This window comes from Hemitrygon akajei, chromosome 2 (assembly GCF_048418815.1).
Source record: "Hemitrygon akajei chromosome 2, sHemAka1.3, whole genome shotgun sequence".
Taxonomy (NCBI): Eukaryota; Metazoa; Chordata; class Chondrichthyes; order Myliobatiformes; family Dasyatidae; genus Hemitrygon; species Hemitrygon akajei.
This window is the reverse complement of record NC_133125.1, coordinates 54,714,726-54,739,201: the sequence shown is the minus strand read 5'-3', so window position 1 is coordinate 54,739,201 and position 24,476 is coordinate 54,714,726. Positions and strand designations below refer to the sequence as shown.

Sequence of the window (24,476 nt, the reverse complement as noted above, 5' to 3'; positions counted from 1 at the left end):
CGTGTGCAGTTTTGGTCACCAAGTTACAGGAAGGATATTAATAAGGTTGAAAGAGTGCAGAGAAGGTTTACAAGGATGTTGCCAGGACTTGAGAAACTGAGTTACAGAGAAAGGTTGAATAGGTTGACTTTATTCCCTGGAACATAGAAGAATGAGGGGAGATTTGATAGAGGTATATAAAATTATGATGGGTATAGATAGAGTGAATGCAAGCAGGCTTTTTCCACTGAGGCGAGGGGAGAAAAAAACCCGAGGACATGGGTTAAGGGTGAAGGGGGAAAAGTTTAAAGGGAACGGGGGGGGGGGGGGCTTCTTCACACAGAGAGTGGTGGGAGTGTGGAATGAGCTGCCAGATGAAGTAGTAAATGCGGGCTCACTTTTAACATTCAAGAAAAACTTGGACAGGTATATGGATGGAGAGGGGTATGGAGGGATATGGTCCAGGTGCAGGTCAGTGGGACTAGGCAGAAAAATGGTTCAGCACAGCCAAGAAGGGCCAAAAGGCCTGTTTCTGTGCTGTAATGTTCTATGGTTCTATTCCATTGCATTTCTGTCTGCAGCCTTGGAGAATGGAGCTGAGATGATTGACATTGAATAACAACAACTACCTTCCTTTATGGAAGTATGATTCCAATCATTGGAGTCCCTTGTTGACCATTGACTTCAGGGCAACTTAGTGCTACACTTAAGTAAATACACCCTTGATGCTTTTCTCATCTGATATCTGGAATTCAGTTCTTCTGTTCAACACCATGGCAGGCCTTGAAGCTGAGTGAAATCCAAACTATGTTATGGTGAGCAAATTATTATTGATGATGCTGCTTGATTGCACTGTCAATATAACCACCGATTGCTTCACTGATGATTATTCTTTGTCAACAAAAGATGAAATGCCAGTTACAATGAAGAAGATAGGGCAGTTTTGGAATCAAGATGTGCTTTCAATAATGTTGTGTGCTATGGAACAATCAATCATTCCAATAACCTTTGTGGTTGTTGAGTTAAGAAAACACTAGAGGATGGTCTCTGAGTTCATGATGAGATTATCAACAGCTTTACTGTACTTGGGAAATGGATGCTCTGGTGATCTGCCTAACCTTTGAAGAAGGAGCCACTGGAATAGCTTTTAAATTGTAATTAACAATGTTTGTCTGTAGGTTTTAATCATTGGTTCAGACTCCCTTGTTTTGGACCCACAACAATTGCCTTGTGCTAAGTTTGAGAATTGACTATAAAATGTCAAAGTCGAGTTTATTGTCATATGCACACATACATGTATACACAGGTGCAATGAAAACTTACTGTTTGTAGCATCACAGGCATATAGCATCATATAAGCAGCATTTATGAGAAAAATGGAAATTAAATGTAAATTAGATACAGCATTTACAAGAAAACACAATTAGAGCACAATAAAAGTGTTACGAAAACCCCGTAACCAGGTAACTTACCAGCAAAGATAGATGGATCAGCTGAGTCGGATGCTACTATTTTCAAACGTTTTATTCAACAAGGGCACAAACGTATGGTTAATACAAAACATTCAGATCGTCAAAACTCAATCTAAAACACCGGTGTAACCATAATCAATCAGAAATAAGCTCTACAGTTGTCTAGGGGGTAATACTGAGTCCAACGGAAGTCTTAAGAGTCACTCAGAAGTTTGCAGGCTTTTTCCTTTATAATTTAGAAACGATGCACACTTGCCCGTCGTCTTGGCAGAGCAAATCCTTGGAATCAGGGGAGCAGACTTCCCCGTTGTTATTCTAAAAGCAGTCTTTCGTTGGTTTTAGCCACAGATTCAAAGTCGGAATCTAGCGTACGTGGCTTCCTTCAAAATGGCGTCCCGCTCCCACGGGAATCGATCTCGTGTCTCCTGGGTGCGTCTGCTGGGTGCATCTGAGGGTCCTCCCCTCAGACCCGCCTTTATACTTCTTCACGGGATCGCAGGTATCAATCAAGTTGCAGGTAATGCGATCTTTCTCTCAACCAGCCCACTTTGCCCGAGGGCTTTTCACGTGGTTTCCATGAGACAATAGTCAAAGTCACCGTTATTCTGCTTCTTGGGAGAACGTGGTCTTCCGCACGTCTCTCTCTTTTGGGTCAGCTGACCCCCCCTTAACTAGAGTTCTTGCGATTTTCACAAAGGAGGGGGCCAACGGCATAACAAAAGCAAAATCCCATTTTAGTGCAAAGTGGTCATAATGTTACTAAACTGGTGATTAGGGTTTTGCCACTTAGTAAAACTGGCAGTTTGATGTTAGCATGTCTTCAGTGACGTGTAAAGTCTTTGAATAATTAAAGGGAAGTAGTTGTTCTGGAACCTGGTGATGTGGGATTTCAAGTCACGTAATACCTATGCTCCTGTCCAGTAGTAGCTTTAAAAAAAAAGCTGGCATAGCTTGCAGGGTTAGAAGTTATAGAACATAGAAACATAGAAAACCTACTGCACAATACAGGCCCTTCAGCCCACAAAGCTGTGCTGAACATGTCCTTACCTTAGAACTACCTAGGCTTACCCATAGCCCTCTATTTTTCTAAACTCCATGTATCCTTCCAGGAGTCTCTTAAAAGAGCCTATCATTTCCGCCCCCCCCCCCCCCCCCACTGCCGCCATCAGCCCATTCCATGCACGCCATTATCACCAAACGATCCTTGACTTCTTGACCAATAGACTGCAATGAGTAAGAAATCACATATGACCCGTTGACCATTACCAAATTTTATCGATGCACCATAGAAAGCATCTAATCTGGGTGTGTAACAACTTAGTATGACAACTGCTCTGTACACGACTGCAAGCAGCTTCAGAGTTGTGGACATAGCTCATCACATCACAGAAACCAGACTCCTCTCCACCAACTCTCTCTTAGCTTCTCACTGCCTCAGTAAAGCAGCCAACAGAATCAAACACCCCACCCTCCCCAGTTATTTATTCTTCTCGATTCTTCCATCGGGCAGAAGATACAAAAGTCTGAAAGCATATATCACCAGACTGAAAGACAGCCTCTGTGCACTGTTATAAGACTTTGAATAGATCCTTATTATGATAAGATGGACTCTTGACCTCACAACCTGCCTCATTATGATCTTGCTCCTTATTGTTTACCTGTACAGTATTCGACTCTGGTAGCTGAGACATTTTATGCTGCCTTCTGTTTTACTTTGTTTTACTTTGTTCAACTGTTGTCACCAATTACCTGAACTTTGAAAATTCTCACTCATTCCTCAATTACATTTTATTTATTTGTGTACAAAGAACATAACATGGCCTCAGTCACCACACTGTTCTGAAATCTGAACAGAGAAATGCCTTTTTTATACAGAATTGACTAGCAGTTACGGATATTGACCATTTGGTAAACTTGTATGTTCAAGTTTCTTATTTGCGAGATCAATCGGCATTCACAATACAGGTGGTAAAAGTTAATACATGTTAACAACCGATGATGCTTTGATACTTTGAAGCTAGTAAAGCAATTGTCCCCTAATTGGTGTGTGGCTTGCATTTTTCATTACATCTGGTATCTTGTCTCAGTTTGCCAATGGCTCCAGTTCCCTGCTGTGCTAAGGAAAGCTATGTTCTTGAAAGACCTTTCCTGCCTAGACAGACTGCACAATCTGCAAACCATCCTTGCTGGACATTATCTTAATCCCTACCTTGCTGTAACTTCCACCCTACTTCAATGCACTGTATAATTTGAGGTCTAAGAACAGTATGCAAGACAAGCTTTTCACTGTATCTCGGTGCACATGACCATAATAAACCAATTCCAATCTTTGATGATTGATGTTGCCTTCCTGAGGTAGCACCAGCTGTAGGTCTCCTACCAATAATAAGGAGGGATGTGTGATCATATTTGAATATAAATTCAGATATCATTTTTGAACCGATTGCCTTAAATGGTAAAAGTTTGGAGGGATACCATCTTCCCCATCAGCCTTTCCTCTTGCGTGCCATTGACAGCAGAATCCAATTTAAATGATGCCTGTTCAATGTCAAGGCTCAAGCTTTTATATTTGTACTTTTGCATTTGTTTTTTCAGAAGTTCAATGCATTCAGGTCCTCCTGCGTTCTAAGCATGGACGCATGTCCTGTCAACTCTGAGTGTCACCTGAATGTGTGCTTGGAGGAAATATGAGCAATGTGTGAATTTTACCACCATAACTTCTGATAAAGTGTTTTAAAACATGCATCTGCTCTTTCTTGAGTAACTACTCTCTTTTAGCAACAAAGCACAGAGAGCAGGTGCAGACTACATTTAATTTGACGGTGACATTCGGGATCTTGCTAATGAATGGTACAATTAGTTGCTGTTTATTTGATTTTTCAATAATATTTGAGTAACTGTGTGTGTATATAAAAAATATGGTTTCATTAAGCATTCTTGGTCATTGAAATGATTTATTATGGATTATATGTAAAAATATGTTGCATGCGTCATCACGATACCATGTGATACGTACCCACTTCACTTAAAGTAGAGACAAAGCTAGACCTGCATTTTCAGATTCCTGTGATTTCTTTGAATTAGTTTAATGTTTTGAACTTAACTTAACATTAATAATGTTGATTGTTGAAATGATTTTAATAAACAAGGACCATGAAGTTGGCAGACTGCAATAGGCATGTGCAAGTTAGCTGGGGATTGCAGGACTAACTGTTTTCATTCAAGGTTTGTCTGGACAAACTCTTTTATGAATAGTGTCTCTCTGTTAACCCACTGACACCACTAAATTCCCTGACTTGGAGCTACTTTACGCTCTAACTCTTGCAGTTTTGCTCTACTAGCCTGGGTCACCTTACCTCAGAACTTATACAGGAGGTTGTTGAAACCACAGACTTCATTCCACAACTCAATGAGACTGTGCCTGATCACTGATTTAGCTGTATAAACAGCTTTCCCCCTTTTCCCACAGACATTATCTTACACCTATGGTCAAGGCCATCCATTAAATATAGTGGAGTCTGGTTAACTGAGACACGTTGGGTCAGTATATTTTGGCCCATTTAAGTATCTGCCCAATTAGTTAAAGTTTCATGGATATAGTTAAAAAGGTATAAAGTAGACAAACTACTGTTTAAGTAACACATTTTAACAGCCATAAAATATAGGAGCTGAATTGAGCTATTTGGCCCATAAAGTCGGCTCTGCCATTTCATCCTGGCTGATCCATTTTCCCTCTCAACCCCTATTCCCTGTCTTCACCCTGTAACCTTTTATACCCTGACAAATCAAGAACCTATCAACCTCCACCTTAAATACACCCAATGACCTGGCCTCCACAACCGTCGATGGCAATGAATTCCACAGATTCACCACCCTGTGGCTAAAGAAATTGCTCCTCATCTCTGTTTTAAATGGGTGTTCTTCTGTTCTGAGGCTGTTTCTTCTGATCCTAGACTTCCCCCAACTTACAATCCCCTATAGAAAATATCCTTTCCGCATCCACTCTACATAAGCCATTCAATATTTGATTGGATTCAATGAGATTCCTCTTCATCCTTCTAAATTCCAGCAAGTACAGGCCCAGAGCCTTCAAATGCTCCTCATACGATAACCCCTTCATTCCCAGAATCATTCCTCTGAATCTCCTCTGAACCCTTTCCAATGTCAGCACATCCTTTCTTAAAAAAGGGGCCCAAAACTGCTCACAATACTCCAAAAGTGGCCTCACTAGTGCCTTATAAAGCCTCAGCATTACATCCTTGCTTTTATATTCTAGTCCTCTTGAAAGGAATGCTAAGATTGTATTTGCCTTCCTCACCACCAGCTCAACCTGCAAGTTAACCTTTAGGGAATCCTGAATGAGGACTCCCAAGTTCCTTTGCATCTCGGATTTTTAAGTTTTCTGCCTTTAGAAAACAGTTTACACTTTTGTTCCTTCTATTAGGTGCATGACCGTACTCTTCCTGACACTTGTCCTGGGCCCAGCATGTAAGTGCAATTACGAGAAAAGCACAATAGCGCCTTTACTTCCTTTTGCATTTGTACAGGGCCCTGGTGAGACCACACCTGGAGTATTGTGTACAGTTTTGGTCTCCAGGGTTAAGGAAGGACAACCTAGCTATAGAGGAAGTGCAGCGTAGATTCACGAGGTTAATTCCTGGGATGTCCGGACTATCTTACGCAGAGAGGTTAGAGAGACTGGGCTTGTACACGCTGGAATTAAGGAGATTGAGAGGGGATCTGATTGCAACATATAAGATTATTAAGGGATTGGACAAGATAGAGGCAGGAAATATCTTCCAGATGCTGGGAGAGTCCAGTACCAGAGGGCATGGTTTGAGAATAAGGGGTAGATCATTTAGGACAGAGTTAAGGAAAAACTTCTTCTCCCAGAGAGTTGTGGGGGTGTGGAATGCACTGCCTCGGAAGGCAGTGGAGGCCAATTCTCTGGATGCTTTCAAGAAGGAGCTAGATAGGTATCTTATGGATAGGGGAATCAAGGGATATGGGAACAGGGCAGGAACCGGGTATCGATAGTAGATGATCAGCCATGATCTCACAATGGCGGTGCAGGCTCGAAGGGCCGAATGGTCTACTTCTGCACCTGTTGTCTATTTTCCTTCAGAAGTTTGCAAAGATACGGCATGACATCTAAAACTTTGATAAAGCTCTATAGATTATGGTGCACAATATATTGACTGGCTGCATCACATCCTGGTATGTGGAAACCCAATGCCCTTGAATAGAAAATCCTTCAAAAAGTAGTAGACACAGCCCATCCGTCATGGGTAAAGCCCTCCCCTCCATTGTCACAGAGAAGCAGCATCCATCTTCAGGAACCTCCATCGTGCTGTCTTCTTGCTGCTGCCATCAGAAGAAGATACAGAGCCTCAGCATCCACACTAACAGGTTTAGGAACAGTTATTACCCCTCAACCATCATGCCCTTGCACCAGTGCGGATAACTTCATTTAATTTTGCTTGCCCCATCACCGAACTGTCCCCACAACCTATGGACTTACTTTCAAGGACTTTTCCTCTCATGTTTTTGATATGTTAATATTTATTTATTATTGTTAATTTTCTCTTTTGTGTTTGCACATTGGTTATTTGTCCACCCTGTTGGCTGCAGGCTTTCATTGATTCTAATGGTTTCTGTATTTGCTGAGTATACCCACAAGATAACTTCGATAATGATTTTATTTTGAACTTAAACAAAGGTTTAACATAAGTGGGGAAAGTTTTAAAAGAAAGTTGTGAGGTAACATTTTCAACCAGAGGTTGGTCACATTTAATTTTTAATGAAATAGTTTCTTATCTCAAATAATTGTGTGGAACTATTTTTAAGTGAATAGGCGTATTTAACAAAATTCTTGAGCTCTGGAACATAACCAGATTTAAAATTAACAGGAATGCCTTTGAGGTTGAGTTTTTGTTTAACACATCATTTTCCCAGAGCGTAACCTCATCCTAAATTGAAGGGTTCTTAAACAAATCATAGTGAATACAGAGCTAGTTTATGCAATTTCTCTTTACAATTTTATCTTTGGAATCCAAATGAATCAATAGTGAGAAGTGTGCAGAAATAGCAATATTCAGTGGAGGTCGGCATGAATTTGGACTGAGTGTTAAGAAAAACATGGTACATGATTATTTTCAACCAACCATTGGTAATTAAATTATTCAAGACCTGCAGGCCAGCCAAGTGGATTTTTGAGTTTCTGAATCAGAAATGCACCTAAATATTTAAGAAAAAAAAAGAAAATTTAGAGAAGTTAAACAACAGTGAAGTACAAGCATAATAGAAAATGGTGGTAAATTGCAGAATAAATTAGTGTAATATTGAACAGAGATGTTGAGCATACATGAAGGCTTGAGTTTTGCCATTGTAATGAGAAAACAAAAACTCGTAGTCTTCACAGTTATTATATTTTGAAGCTGACAGAAGCCTTGTGGTTTCTGCACAGGCATATTTTTGGGCAGAAAAGCCCAAAATTGCTCTTAGTGAGTTGGTGCTCCTCCACAGAATGTTGTCTTTTTGAAACCACCTCCACTAGTGGTATGATGATAATTTCAGTAGTGACAAGTTATTCATTGTGAAATATATGAGTTTTAAATGGTGAACAAAGGCATGATTAATAATTTCTGTAGGCCTAGAAATAACTAAGTATTATAATGTATTGTAATGCCTTCGGGTAGTGGAGTTTTATTAAATACAGGTTTACATTTGATAGATTCCAAATTTAGCTCGTGTATATCTTATAATCTTTGTTTTCTGTTAAAATATTAGCTAAAAGTTGTGTTTTTCCTCCTTTCTTGTTCACTGTAAAATTCTTAAATATGATTGACCATTCAACCTATTTGATGATATCACAAGATCATATAACCATGTAACAATTACAGCACAGAAACAGGCCATCTCGGCCCTTCTAGTCCGTGCCGAACGCTTACTCTCACCTAGTCCCACTGGCCTGCACTCAGCCCATAACCCTCCATTCCTTTCCTGTCCATATACCTATCCAATTTTACTTTAAATGACAATACCAAACCTGCCTCTACTACTTCTACTGGAAGCTCGTTCCACACAGCTACCACTCTCTGAGTAAAGAAATTCCCCCTCGTGTTACCCTTAAACTTTTGCCTTCTAACTCTCAACTCATGTCTTCTTGTTTGAATCTCCCCTACTCTCAATGGAAAAAGCCTATCCACGTCAACTCTATCTAACCCCCTCATAATTTTAAATACCTCTATCAAGTCCCCCCTCAACCCTCTACACTCCAAATAATAAAGAACTAACCTGTTCAACCTTTCCCTGTAACTTAGGTGCTGAAACCCAGGTAACATTCTAGAAAATCTTCTCTGTACTCTCTCTACTTTGTTGACATCTTTCCTATAATTTGGTGACCAGAACTGTACACAATACTCCAAATTCAGCCTTACCAATGCCTTGTACAATTTTAACATTACATCCCAACTCCTATACTCAATGCTCTGATTTACAAAAGCCAGCATACCAAAAACCACCCTATCCACATGAGATTCCACCTTCAGGGAACTATGCACCATTATTCCTAGATCACTCTGTTCTACTGCATTCTTCAATGCCCTACCATTTACCATGTATGGCCTATTTGGATTATTCCTACCAAAATGTAGCACCTCACACTTATCAGCATTAAACTCCATCTGCCATCATTCAGCCCACTCTTCTAACTGGCCTAAATCTCTCTGCAAGCTTTGAAAACCTACTTCATTATCCACAACGCCACCTACCTTAGTATCATCTGCATACTTACTAAAGCAATTTACCACCCCATCATCCAGATCATTAATGTATATGACAAACAACATTGGACCCAGTACAGATCCCTGAGGTACACTACTAGTCACTGGCCTCCAACCTGTCAAACAGCTATCCACCACTACTCTCTGGCATCTCCCTTCCAGCTACTGTTGAATCCATTTTACTACTTCAATGTTAATACCTAACGATTGAACCTTCCTAACTAACCTTCCGTGTGGAACCTTGTCAAAGGCCTTACTGAAGTCCATATAGACTACATCCACTGCTTTACCCTCATCAACTTTCCTCGTAACCTCTTCAAAAAATTCAATAAGATTTGTCAAACATGATCTTCCATGCACAAATCCATGTTGACTGTTCCTAATCAGACCCTGTCTATCCAGATAATTATATATACCATAAATAATTGATCATCTTGATCATTTGATAGCAATGGACATCAGGAAGCTGTACGACAGGAGTTACTCAATTGTTTAAGTGAAGTTGCGAAGCTTTGCCGTTGAAAACAAAACCAAAATGTTTAAAGTGTTACAAAAATAATCAAAGCCCTTTTCTTATTTTTCAGGTACAGCAGGTGCAGCATGTCTACCCAACACAGGTGCAATATGTGGAAGGGAGTGATGCTGTTTATACCAATGGAACTATGTGAGTCACCTTCTGATATTGAAGTCAAAGGAAATGAAAATAGAGGAGGTGTTAAGCAGACTGCCAATTAGCTTTTTCTTATTTTGCACTATTGCCAAAGGCTTCGTTAGCAGTTTCATTTCTCTTTTCTGAGTCTAACTTCTGTTTTAATTAGTGAACTATCTTGTATGGGTTGGAGCAGATAATTGTATGGTGAACCAGTAATGCTATAATGTACACTATTCAGGGAAGAAAGAGATCAGGTACAAAATATGTACATTGCTTTGAAGGAATAAGATAAAGAGCATCTAAAGCTAAAGCATTAGTGACAAAGGAGGTTAAAGTCAAGTGAAACAGAAAAATGAGACAAACAACAAATGTCAGGAGCAAAATGCAGTTAGTGACCAAAAAGGATTTGGGAACAACCATTAAAAACAGAAAATGTAGTGGAAAAAATGGGAAAATATTAGCAGACAACATCAAAGGTAACAGCTTATAAAGTGCAGCTGGATAGGGTAATAATTAGACATAAATGACCAAAGGGCAGTTTTCACATAGAGACAGAAAACGTGGTTAAAATATTAAATATTTACATAAATGAATGTTCTAAATGGATGTTGCATCGAAATGCCAATGACTTAGTCTGTCAAGTACCCTGAGTACAGCTTAAGAGAACCTTGCACTTTACTGTAACAGCAATGTGCTGCCCTGACTGAGGCTTATTCAGTGGGGAGAAGGGACTGACACTGAAGGCCAAAGATTGGGGCCTGAGTCAAGCCATCCAGGAAGGTGGGTTGCTGAGAAGGGCAAGTCGTTCCTTATTGAGAATTTGAGTCAAGGTTGGGACAAGCCAGTGATTGGGACCTAAAGAGGTGGTTACCAGCTGGCAGGAACTGAAGATTGTGAATTGATGCCAACGGAGGCAAAATTGAAAAAGTAAAGGTATAGTACTATTTTCTGATCCAGTGTTGAGAATTCAGCTATGATCAATAGTGGTTGCCCCTGGAACAAGTTGGTCTATGTTCATTTCGAATTCTCCAAAAGGAATGCTGCCAAGAAAGCTACACTAATCAGATGAAATTATGTTATGGACACACAGAGCCCAGTAAAAGTTCTTGATTCACAAAAAATTATTATTACATTTCACTTGGAATAAGATCAAATGTAATTGCATAACGCTAACAAAATTGAATTTCAAGACACACTGTAAATGAGTACTCCTCATCTTAGAAAGAATGAACAAAATACCTGATGTGGTGGTTGCTCTAAAAATAGAATGAAGAGAGTAAATTATGGAAGGGATAGCTTTAAAATTCTTTGTATAAAATATTATCGACGACTTGGTTGCCCATTCGGCCATCTTCAGTGTCTTCTCTCAGAATGATCAGAAACTAAGTTAGGACCTAGGTTTACTTGTATTGAATGCTATTCGGTGGTTTGATGAGAAAGAATTATTGTTGATCCCACAAAATACTATGGTCACAAGAAGAAGGTGGCATTGGGCTTAAGAGCTCCAGCATTTTGTACCTTCAGTAGGATTGATAAGTGGATTATCTACCTGTATAGACCAGGAAGCAGTATGACCAGTTAATTATATTTAACCTTTTTATTGCGGCCTCCTGACACCAGATATATCAAGATGTATCAAAACTAGCTCTCCGTTCTCTACTAGCCAAGGATTTTAGAAGCAGGATTCATCTTGACGGCAGTAATATCAAGGGGCCTCGGCTTGCTTGGAGGGATGAGCAGCAGAGGTAAAAGACAGGTGGATGCGGGCCCTCATGCAGGGATATCACTTTTCTCCATAGTTACAAGTTGCAGGCAGAGTGATTTAAATCACAACATAGCGCTGTACAATGTAAATAGGCAACAAGTACACTAAGGCCAAGCCATTAATATACAGCCTTGATATTCTATTTAGGTACGTGCTAACATACACAAGATTTCATATCTATTTTTGAATAATTATATAAACATATATAATCTGTAATTACTTAGGATTCTTCCCAGTAGTTACAAAACTGTGACACTAATTAATATAACCACTAGATGATCATCTGTAACTTCCTTTGTAACAGCAGCTAGCAAAATTGTTTTACGTAGCATGTAGAATATAATGACAATTTTTAAGAAATTCATGAATACTTACTCCTATACATGCAATTATGAATTGTGTGATAACCCTGTTTAAGACCGAAAAGTGAAGGATATTGAGCAGTTTCAATTTTGCTTTGATACATGTTATTTGAAGTTGATCGGTTAGATTATTGATCATCAAAGTGATGAAAGATTATTGGATGGATAGACATGAATGCAGATTTGAAGTTATAGTAAGAACAGCCATGATCTTATTTGAATAGTGGTCTAGCTCATGAGTCAGAGCTAATTGTTATCTGTGCAAAAAACACCCACATTTGTTATACCAACCCTTTAAAATGCATAATTTCTTCTGTTCTACCAACCCCTTAAAATGCATAATTTCTTCTGCAAGCATTTTACGCTTTCCTGCATAGAATTTGATTTTCAGTGATCATTATTTCACTCATTTTGTGTGTCCTTTTAGTCCATACAGTTTTTGTTATCATTAACATATACCATAGTCTTAGGTCATCTGTAAATGTTAATATTGTTCTCAGCACCCCAACATTTACACAAATGCAAACAAAATCCAAGTTGATTTAATGCTAGTTAATGCTACTAACTTTCCCAAAGTGTAAGAACAAAAGACATTGTTTTCTTGATGATAAGAAGTCCCAGGTATTTTGATGGGGTGGTACTTCTGAATGGATGTGACTATAATCTACATAACAAAAAATAGAAGTAGGCTGTCTGGCTGTTCAAACGTGTTCCTGCACCCAGTAAAATAACTGTTGGTCTCCTGCATTAACCATACTTCCTCACTTAATTATGTTTCCATTCACTGAAAGCACGAAAGAAACTTTGAATTAACTCAATGACTCATTATTCACAGAAAACACAAGAGATTTTGCAGATGCTGGAAATCCAGAGAAATACACACAACATGCTAGAAGAACTCAGCAGGTCAGGCAGTATCTATGGAGAGGAATAAAAAGTTGAAGTTCTGATGAAGGGTCTCTGCCTGAAGTGTTCCTCTCCATAGATGCTGCCGGACCTGCTGAGTTCGTTCAGCATTTTGTGTGTGTTCCACATTATTCACAGCTCTTTGGAGATCACGTATTTCTAGCCAAAGGATAGTAATAAATCGGCGTGGCTTGGATTAGGGAGTCCTTTAAAGTCATTGTTTTCCTTTATCCCAATACTTAGAGTATTGAGTTGTCCTGTTGTATTGCCCTCTAGACACTCAGTAGAGATCATTAATGTAGGAAGACTATTTGTTCAGTTATTTGAGATTTCAAGCCAGTATCCACCTGAAGAAATGAAATGAATATGTTTATACAATATAAAGATGGTGAACGAACTTGTACATTTTGTTTGCTCTTGATGCTATTGGGCAGCAGCTGACAGTGTTGCTGCAATGCTTTTATTAGCGTGAGTTAGTACAGTCTTATCATCATCTCTGGCAAGTTATGATATATGAAAACTGTTGACTAACTGTGTGTGTTATTCTTCACTATAGACACTCTGAATTAAGTAACCTTTTTACCTCTTTGAGCTTGTTCTACATATATTAGGATATATTAGGATGTCTCTCCTAATTCAATTTTCTTCATGTCCCATTCTATCCTTAGCATACATTCTATCCATAGTACTGAACATAGAGAAATCTCCAGTCTAGGGACACCTGTGCAGGTAAACAAAGAGAGGCAGGAAAAAGCAGGTTTCATCATTCCAACAGGAATGACAGAGAGTGTAGGATTCAGGGAGTCCATCAACATATAGCGTAGCAGCTGGTAGAGCCCAGTATGCCAATATTCATTGCATTAGCCAACCTACAGCCATGAGGCATGTATCTCAGAGCTCAGTAACTGCACCACTCACACTGCCTCACAGTCAATCTCTTCACATCAAGTTGAGGGTGGTTCTTTGCTGCAGGAGACAGAATCAACCTCAGCTCAATGTGAGGGGCAAGATCATTCCACTTTCCTGACACAACACTCTATAATCTAAGCAGATGCTTTCTTTCAAAAAAGATGGAACATTTGTAAGTGTTTCGGACTGAGGAGTAAGGACACTGTATGGTAGTTCAAACGTGGCAAGATGTTCAACTCCCTGCCTTTTACTGCCTAACCTGTTCAATAATTTAACTTCATTTCCTTGAACTTAAATTTTAAATATAGTAGAACCTTACTCAATTCTGTTTCAAAATCCTTATAAATCCCAGTGACAGATATTCTCTTGACTGCGATTCAGGTTACTTTATGACTATTGCTAATTCTCATTGGCACTCTATAATGAGGTCAGATTTCTCCAGGTGCTTACTCTCACTGTCGTTAATTATAGATTGAATTATCTTTCCAGTACAGATGTTAAGGAGTTGATAACTTCCTGTTTTTTACCTTTCTGCTAGCCTTCTGAAATAATAGTATTACGTTTGTAATTAACGGAGTCCTGAATCAAGAGTGCTTTAGAAAATCTGTAGTTTATACATTTTTAATTGCCTAGCAGGAGGAGTTGTAGTGGAAGCAACAAACCTGGGGATTTCTCAGAGAGTCAGGTAGTGTTGTTGACTTTTTGAAGGGTATATAAAGAGGAAACAATAGATATAAAATTAAATGTAGACAAAAATTAAGGGAACCTTGTCTGTCCAAGGTTTGTCATCTCATCAAATGCACTAGCAAACTTAATGATTGGGGTTGGCAAATTTAGAGGTGATGATGGCTGGTTCTTCACTTGTGAAGATCAGGCGGGAAGAAGAGTCCTCAGAAGTAACAGCACGATAGTTGGTGACTCTAGAGGCCAATTCTGGATCTGCAGACTCTGGAGTAGTAGGGACACGGGAACAACTGGGATGTGGGTGCTTGGGTAGTCGGATCCTTCCTGCATCTCCTCTTCTCTTCATCAGTCACTCTTCTGGATCTCTCAAAATTCCTGGCTGCTCTGTGGATCAGCGTTCTCTAGTGGTCTCTGTCTCAAGCCAGCTGCTCCCAATTGTTCACCTCGATATTTGCCTGCTACTGCTTAAGTTGGTCTTTGTACCTCTTCTGTGGGGACCACCATCTCTCACCCTCAGAGAGTTCTCCGTAGAGTACTGCTTTCGGTAACCTGGAGTTGTCCGTACCAGACACGTGGCCTGGCCAGCCGAGCTGCCTGAGCAGCAAAGTGGCTTCAATGCTTGGAAGTTGGGCCTTCTCAAGACCTCACTGTCGGAGACACGATCCTGCCAGATAACACCCATGATGGAGCTGAACCAGTGCTGATGGAAGTGCTCGAGCAACTGGATTTGCTTGCGGTACAAGACCCAGGCTTCAGAGTCGGATAGCAGGGTTCTGATGAATGCAACCCATTGAGTCGCTTATCAATGTCCCTTACTATCGTAGCATTGTTGGCGATAACATTGCCCAGGTAGGTGAACTGCTGAACTGTGGTGAGAGAGTGTGGTCGGGTGTGATCAGCTGTGGTCAACATCCGTCATAAGGCCGGTCAGCACAATGTCATTGTCAATGTTTCCCAATTGTCCGACATGTAACTGTGGTCGTCACTGGTGATCTGAAGTGAATTGTAAACATCATGAGGGGGCTTCTGATGGAGGATCATTGTTTTCTTCAGACTGACCGTTAACCCGAAAGCCCTTGTAGCCTTGGCAAACTGAGTGACTGCAGCCTGTAGCACCTTTGGTGTGCGTGAGAAGAGCGCAGTCAACCGCATAGAGTAGATCAAGAATGGGCTCTTGCAATCAGGTGAGAAGGCGGCAGAGATTGAAGATATTTCCATCAGTGTGAAACCAAATGTAGATGCTCTCCGAGGGGGTTTCCTTCACTTCCCACAGCATCATGCTGGAAAAGATGGCAATGAGTATTGGTACCAAAACATCACCTTGTTTCCCACCAGTACTGATGGGGAATGGGTCAGACATGTCACTATTGTGTTTAACCTGACTGTTTTGGCCTTCATGGAGCTGCTACAGGATGGTGAGGAATTTAGGGGGACAGCTGAACTTTGACAGAATCTTCCAGAGATCAACATGGCTGACAGTATCAAAGACCTTGATCAGGTCAATGAACTACGTTTTGTTCACAGCACTTCTTCTATATCTGGCACAGGATGAAGATCATGTCGGATGTGCCTCTGTCTCTGAATCCACGCTGACTCTCTGTGAGGTTGCCTTCTGTAATGGTAGGGATGATTCTGTCCAAGAGAGTTCTGGTGAGGATCTTCCCAATGGTGGGCAACAGGGTAACACATCTGTAGTTTGAGCAATCCAGATTCTCCCCTTTGTTCTTGTACAGGGAGACAATTACAGTGTTGCATAGGTCAATTGGAACTGAACCTTTCTCCCAGCAGGGTGTGAGCACATTTGTGAGTTCGTTCAGGAGAATGTCTCCGCCCATTTTGTACACTTCTACTGGGATCCCATCAATACCTGGAACTCTGTGGCATTTCAGCTTGGAAATTGCGGCTTTGATCTCATCCAGAGTTGGCAGGCCATCAGGCTTAAGCCTGACCTCATGCTGGGGGATCTTTTCAATGAATGCTTTTTTGTACTTGACGATTATCCCTGAAAAGGCTCTGGTAGTGCTCTGTCCGTCATCTCATGATGGCTTCCTTGTCTGTCAGCAGGCTGGAGCCATCAGATGAGTGTATGAGGGCTGGAATATGACGAGTTGGACCATACACTACGTGCAAAGATTTGTAGAAGGCTTAAGTGTTGCTGGTGTCTGCATAGTGCTGCGTTCGTTCTGCCAGGGCGGACCACCAAGATGTATAATTAAGAAAATCCAGTGATGTCACACTTTTTTCCCCACCTGGCACTAAATAAAACCCCGTTTCACTAACATGCTGTATCGGCTTACCATCTGCTTTTTTTCAACTGGTGATCCTTGTCAGGGACGCTTTCCACACCTGAGAGCGAGGTCTGACAGTGGCAGCGATGGCATGGTAAGCTGAAAAAGGGTGAAAATGGCAGAAAGAACAAAAGTCACACAAAAGTTGTGAAGTTGTGAATAAACAAATGGAGACAAACATGTATGTGCAAAAAATTACTAATATACAGAGGCTTTCTCCGTAACACAGTCTTTAACTATCCAATATAACTATTCACCAACCGTCAACTTCAATCTTCACACCTCTCAGCAAAGCCAAACTAAGGATTTAAATTTACCTGTGCACCTGCTCCCACTAACTCAGACATTAATTTAGTACGCCTCAAGCTGCCCCTCAGGTCTTTTGGGGCCATTCTGCTAGCTATAAACTGATGTAACAGTGTGGATGAAAATAAATGAAACTGTTTGGAATCACTCTGTCTAGAATCCTTATTTTTATTTGTTATAAACCAGTAGAGCATGTTAACTGAAGGGATTGTTTTGATTAGCCAAGCTAGCCTCATCAGCCCAGACTTCACCAAACCGTTCACCATCCAAGTCAACACCTCAGCAGTGGGGATTGGAGCAGTCCTGGCCCAGAGAAAGAGAGAGAAGAACAGCCAGCATTGTACCGCAGTCGGAAGCTGCTACCATGGGAAACAAGGTATTCCACTGTTGAGAAGGAAGCTCTTGTCATAAAATGGGCCTTAGTGAGCCTCAGGTATTTCTTTCTAGGCAGAGAATTCATTCTGGAAGCCAACCACAAAGCACTCATCTGAATCCACTCCATGAAAGACCACAATGCATACAACATGAGATGGTGGCTGGCATTACAACCGTTCCATTTCAACATCTGTCATAAGGCAAGTCAACGCAATGTCATGGGAGACTATCTCTCCCGATTGCCCACCTTGTGCAATCCAGAAGAGCTGGTGGGGGTTGGGGGTGATGTGACAGAACAGGTTGGCAATGCTAATCCTCCTGCTAACCTTGCCCCTTTGTCCGGTTAGTCTCTCCTCCTCGTTCTGTCCCTGGTCTAGTTTCCCCAGTAGTTCACACACTTTGTCCTCCCATTCTGCAGTTCTTGGGAGTTTATCATTTACACATCCCAAGAGTAAAACAATCACTAGCTTGGCTAATCAAAACAATCCCTTCAGTTAGCGTGCTCTATTGGTTCATAACTCTAAACACAGGCATTCTAAACAGGTTCAATTATTTTCACTCACACTGTTACATCAATTTGTAGACAGCAGAACGGCCCAAATGACCCAAGGGACGGTTTGGGGCATCCTAAAACAATGCCTGGTTAGTGGGAGCAGGCATACTGCACCTTACATGGGCAGATTTAAACCCTCAGTCTGGCTTTGCTAGAGAGGTGTGGAGGTTGGATTTGACAGTCGGTTATATTGGAAAGTTGAGGGTGAGTGTGTGCTGGAGAAAGCCTTTCATTATTTGGGAATTTTTGTTTCCATTTGTCTATTTGTAAATACAACCTTTGGGCAGTTTTTGCATTTTTTTTCATCTGGCACTAAGTAAAACCCCTTTGCACTGATGCTGCTTACTACCATCTTTTTTTTCAACTGGTGACCCTCATTGGGTACGCTTACCCACATCTGATAGCAAGGTGTGACAAGTGGATTCCAGTTAATTGGGCTATTGGTTAGTCGTGGATAATCGTTTATTTGAGATAATTCTTTAAGAACAAAAACTAATTGCAAAAATAGCTGGAATTTACTTTGTTAATTTGGGAAGCTGCCGCTTAATTGGAACAAGAGACTGTTGTCAAACAGTTTCTAACTAGTGTCTGTTGCATGTGTTTGTGTTCTAAAAGCAGTGATTTTTGTCATGGATAGTGGAAAGAAATAAGCAGTAACACAATTCAGAAATGTTTAGCTAACTGCAGCTTGAAGCAATCTCCCTCCTTTAACAGGTTAGGAACTTTGCAGAATTTGAAGGTCAACAATCATCTTGAATGTTACAATGAAAATTAAGATTTGGAGGATGCAGTACTCAAAAGCATTGTATGAATGCAGTCCATTATCTACACTGGGTGTCTGTGCTGATTTTGTTCATTTACAATCAATCAAAAGAACACAGCAGTGTACACTGGATAAATTCCTCTGTTGATAACTGTTAGGAACTAATACACAGTTTTATAGTACTGTAGTAGTATTGGTAGTCTAATTTGTTCAGTATTTCATTTAAATACTTAATTTGTTATTCAGTTACAATAGTTTGCCTTTTTTAAAAAAAATCTTTTTAACAATTTCCTTGAAACTTCAGCTAATTGAGGCAGCAGCTTAATTGGGCTAAAGTGTACTAGTCCTGATATGTTCCAATTAACCAGAATCCACTGTGTTTGGAATTTGATAGGTAGATCGATTAAGACGTTGACCTTGTTGACAGTAAAGATTTCAAGCAATCTTTTAGGCTAAATATTTCTGTATTATGATTTGTATGAATATTTGTATTTTTGTTTTAGATGGCCATGTTAACTAGGTCCCCAGATATCTGCCAGTGTCTCCGTACATGTTAAATGTAGAATTGCCAAAATGTGCCTAATACAGAAGCAAACCATGAAACCCCCAAAGGTCTGTACTCATGTTCATATGTAAGTCGTCCCATTAACGTATTCCTCTGACGCTCTTCCTAAACCCTTTTCTTATGAATCCACCTGCATTCCTTTTAAAAGCATTTATTTGCTTCAGTAACTTGTTGCAGTGATTTCCATATTCTGATAGTTCTGTGTAAAGATATACTATATGTCCTTATTTACTTTTTGAATTTAAATAAGAACATATGAGATAAGGGCAGGAATAGATCACGTGGTCACTGCCGGTCATTAAGACCATGATCTAATTTTGAACTTCCCATTCCTGCCTGTTCTTCATAGTGCTTAATTCCTGTATCATACGAAAATTGTCCATCTCAGCCTGGAATATATTCAATGACTTAGACTCCACAGGATCATGGAATAGAGAATTCCAAAGTTTCAAAACCCTCTGAGTGAAAATTTTCTTCATCTTTGTGATAGATGTGCAATCCCTTACACTAAAACACTGGGTTTTCTTAAATTGTCCTTTAGAAGGAATAACTGTCTTTAGAATGTATCCTGTATTTATGGCACCTTGCACAAGTCACTAAAATTTTCTCTCCACGTCTGTCCTGCCAAAACCATTCATTTTTTAAAAAGCTATCATGTTTTCTGTAAGTGTATCTAACCTTTTTTTTAAAAAATGTGCAGCCTTTTTAGTATTGCAAATCCTAATGCTGGTACTATCACTAAACATTTTTTTTGGACTTCTATTGCTTCTGAAAACAAAAATTGTAACAATCTATGTCACATTCAGATTATTGTAGAGTGAAATTTAAGATAATTGTTGATAATTAATAAAATGGAGATTTTGATTGGGTAAGTGCATACAACAATTTGCATTTTCTGAACACCTTCAGTATTATAAAGAGAAGGGTAATCTTAACAGTTGTTTGACTATCTCAGCATCAATGCAATTTCCTAATTATACAAAACATATTCATATCCCTTCTATCAGAGTGCACTTCTTTGCCCATTCCACAAATGTAAGTCCTTCTGCAGACTTCCTGCTTCCTCAACATTACTTGCTCCTCCACCTATCATCTGCCAACTTGGCAGAATAGCCCCATCAATTCTGTCATCCAAATCATAAACAGCTAATGTGAAAAGAAGCAGTCCCAATACCAACATCTGTGATACACCACTAGTCACCGGCAGTCAACTAGAAAAGTCCCATTTTGTTTCCGCTCTTTGCCTTTTGCCAGTCAGCCAATCTTCTATCCATGCCAGTATCTTTCCTGGGCTCTTGTTGAGCAGCCTCATGTGCAGCACTTTGTCAAATGGCTTCTGCAAATCCAAGTAACAACATCCACTGACTCTCCTTTGTCTATCCAACCTGTTATTTCCTCAAAGAATCGTGAGACAGTATAGGACCACAGGATAAGAGAAGGATGTCCATTTAGAACAGAGATTAAATAGAGTTTCTTTAGCCAGTGTGTGGTGAATCTGTGGAATTCATTGCAACGGATGGCTGTGGAGGCCAAGATATTGGGTATATTCATCACAGGAAAAGCCTTCCACCACCATTGAGCACATCAGCAAAGAACACTGCCACAAGAAAGCAGCAGCCACCATCGAGGCCATGCTCTCTTTTCACTACTACCATCAGGAAGCAGGTACAGGAGACTTGGGTCCCATACCACCAGGTTCAGGAACCATTATTACCCTTCAACTGTCAGGCTCCTGAACCAACATGGACATCTTCACTCATCTCAACACTGAAATGATCATTGAACACAACCTATAGACTCACTTTCAAGGGCTCTACAATTGATGTTCGCAGTATTATTTGTTTATTTATTTCGCATTATTATTTGCTTCTTGTATTTGCACAGTTGACCTTCTGCACATAAGTTGTTTGTCAGTCTTTGTGTGTATTTTTCATTGATTCTATTGTATTTCTTTATTCTACTGTGAATGCCTGAAAGAAAATACGTCTCAGGTTAGTATCTGGTGAACTTAATAATAAGTTGACTGTGAACTTTGACTATCTGATATGAAATGGGGTAGTAGTGGAAGAATGTTTTTCTGATTGGAAGTCTGACTAGTTATGCAACACATGGATTTGTGCTGGTCTTTGTTGTTTATCAGATATATCAAAGACTGAAATGTACATGTAGCAAGAATGATTAATAGGCTTGTGAATGTCACAAAAATTTGTGGTGTAGTAGATAGCAAGGAAAATTATCTAAGGCCACTGCAGGAAATGGATCAGTTGGAAACTTGGGCAGAGCTTTGGCAGATGGAATTTAATCTTCCAAGTGTGAGGTGGTGCATTTTGGGGAGTCAAATAGGGATGGCACATACATCATAAATGGTGGAGTATGAGGGAATGTTGAGGAAGAGAGAGAATGAGGGTTTCAAGTTCATAGTTCTCCTAAAATTGTTAGTGGGGTAGTGAAAAGGGCAAATGGGGTACTTGCCTTCATGGATCCAGTCATGGAATACAAGAGATTGTATATTAAGTTACAACTTACAAAGCACTAGTTAGGCTGTACTCAGAGTATTGTGTGCCGTTCTGGTTGGCACACTACCTGAAGGTTGTGAGAGAGTGCAAAAGAGATTCATCAGGATGGAGTTTTCTGAATTGGAAGAATTTGGAGTCCATTATTAAGGATGAGCTTGAAGCCACTTCATGAATAGGCCAAAGTTAGCATAGTTTCCTTAAAGGGAAATCTTGTCTGACAAATCTATGAAATTCTTTGAAGAAATAACAGACAGGATAGACAAAGGAGAATCAGTAGATATTGTTTACTTGGATCTTCAGAAGACCTTTGACAAGGTGCTGTACATGAGGCTGCTTAGCAAGATAAGAGCCCATGGTACTACTAGAAAGACACTAGCATAGAGTGGAAATAAACGGGACCTTTTCTGGTTGGCTGCTGGTGACTGGAACTGCTTCTTTTCGTATTATATGTTCACAATTTGGATGACGGAATTGATGGTCTTGTGGCCAAGTTTTCAGATAATAAGTGAAGGAGCAGATAGTGTTGAGAAAGCAGGAAGTGTGTAGAAAGACTTAGACAGGTTGGGAGAATGAGCAAATAAGTGGCAGATGGAATACAATGTAGGGAATTTTATGATCCTGCATTTTGGTAGAAGGAATAAAGGCATAGTGTATTATCCAAATTGGGAGAAAATTCAAAAATCAGAAGTACAACAGGACTTGGGAGTCCTTGTGCAGCATTCCTTTAAGGTTAACTTTTAGGTTGAATCGGTGGTAAAGAAGGCAAATGCAATTTTAGCATTCATTTCAAGAGGACTAGAATATAAGAGCAGGGATGTAATACTGAGGCTTTATAAGGCATCGGCAGACCACACTTGGAGTATTGCGAGCAGAGTTGGGACCTTTATCTATGAAAAGATGTGCTGGCATTGGAGAGGGTCCAAAGGAGATTCACAAGAATGATTCCAAGAATGAAAGTGTTAATACTTGAGGAGCATTTGATGGCTCTGGGCCTGTACTCACTGGAGTTGAGAAGAATGATGGGGGATCTGATTGAATCCTGTGGAATATTGAAAGGCCTAGATAGAGTGGATGTAGAGATATTTCCTGTGGTGGGGGGGGGGGGGGTGGGGGTGGTCTAGGACCAGAGGTATAGCTTCCAGGTAGGAGAACGTCTGTTTAGAACAGAGATGAAAAGAAATTTCTTTAGCCAGAGGGTAATGAATCTGTGGAATTCTGTGGATGTCTCTGGTGGTCAAGTCATTGAGTATACTGAAAGCAGAGGTTGATAGATTTTCGATTAGTCAGGGTGTAATGGTATGGTGAGAAGGCAGGATAATAAATGGCCTAGTTCTGCTTCTATGTCTTATGTTTTTATGTTTTGTGGTCTAATTAGTTATATGGATTATGGAGATATTGGATAAGCTGTTTTTGTCCTCCCTTCTTCCCCCCCCCCCCCCCCCGTGCAAAAGAACTTGAGAGGTGATCTGATGGAACTACAGTGTCTATAAAAAGTATTCAGCTCCCTAGGAAGTTTTCACGTTTCATTGTTTTACAACATTGAATCACAGTGGGGATTTAATTTGGCCTTTTTGACACTGATCAACAGAAAAAGACTCTTCCATGTCAAAGTGAAAACAGACCTCAAGAATTACGTGATTTAAATTTATTACAGATATAAAATATAAAATTATGTATTGCATAAGTAATCACTCCCTTCAAGACAGTATTTGGTAGAAGCACCTTTGGCAGCAATTATAGTCTTGAGTCTATATACTTTACACATCTGGTGACTGCAATTTTTCCCATTCTTCTTTACAAAACTGTTGAAGCTCTGTCAGATTGCATGGGGATCATGAGTGAACAGCCGTTTTCAAAGAGTCATTTTCTGTTTACCAGTGTCAAAAAAGCCAAATTCAATCCACTGTGATTTAATGTTGTAAACCAATAAATCCTGAGAACTTCCAAGGAGGGTGAATACTTTTTATAGGCACTGTATAAAAGAGGCATAGAAAGGGTAGGTAGACAAAATATTTTTTCATTGTAGGGTCATCTAAAACAAAAGGACAAACTTTTAAGGAAAGAAGAGATAGGAGTTTTAAAGGTAAGACTTTTACATGATGAGTGGTTAACATGTGATGCCCAAAAAGGTATTGGAATCATATACAATTATACATTTCAGAGGCATTAGACAGACATTTAAATAGACAAGTCATAAGATATGGTCATAATACAGATAAACAGAATTAGTGTAAATCGGCAAAAAGGATGGCATGGACTTGGTGAGCCACAGGTTCTGTTTCTGTGCAGTACAACTATATGACTGCAAATACTGGAAAGAAACTCAAAATTTAATGATAATTGTATTTAATATAAGCATGATTTGACCCCTGAGTGTAACTGATTTACTGACAATTAATTGTCTTTGTGCATTCTACAGACATCAGTGGTTTTGTTTCTCCAGACTTTCTATTGTTAGATATGGATGTTTTCCACTGTGAAATTGTGATCTATTTATTTATTTAAGTAATTTACTTCATTAAGTTAGTAGTGCAAACAATAAAATTGTCAATAAAATTGGATTACAAGTTGACACAATGTTGTAAACCATATTGTCT

At 39.8% G+C, this 24,476-nt stretch overlaps 1 protein-coding gene across 3 annotated transcripts in view; it reads left to right on the top strand.

The window, feature by feature from the left end:
- rfx3 (regulatory factor X, 3 (influences HLA class II expression)) overlaps positions 1-24,476 on the top strand; it is a 312,575-nt gene that overhangs the window by 166,905 nt on the left and 121,194 nt on the right. For all 3 annotated transcript variants that reach the window (XM_073072399.1, XM_073072385.1, XM_073072389.1), the window contains one exon: positions 9,820-9,899. In XM_073072399.1, coding sequence (XP_072928500.1) covers positions 9,820-9,899 — 80 coding nt within the window. The remainder of the gene's footprint in view (positions 1-9,819; positions 9,900-24,476) is intronic.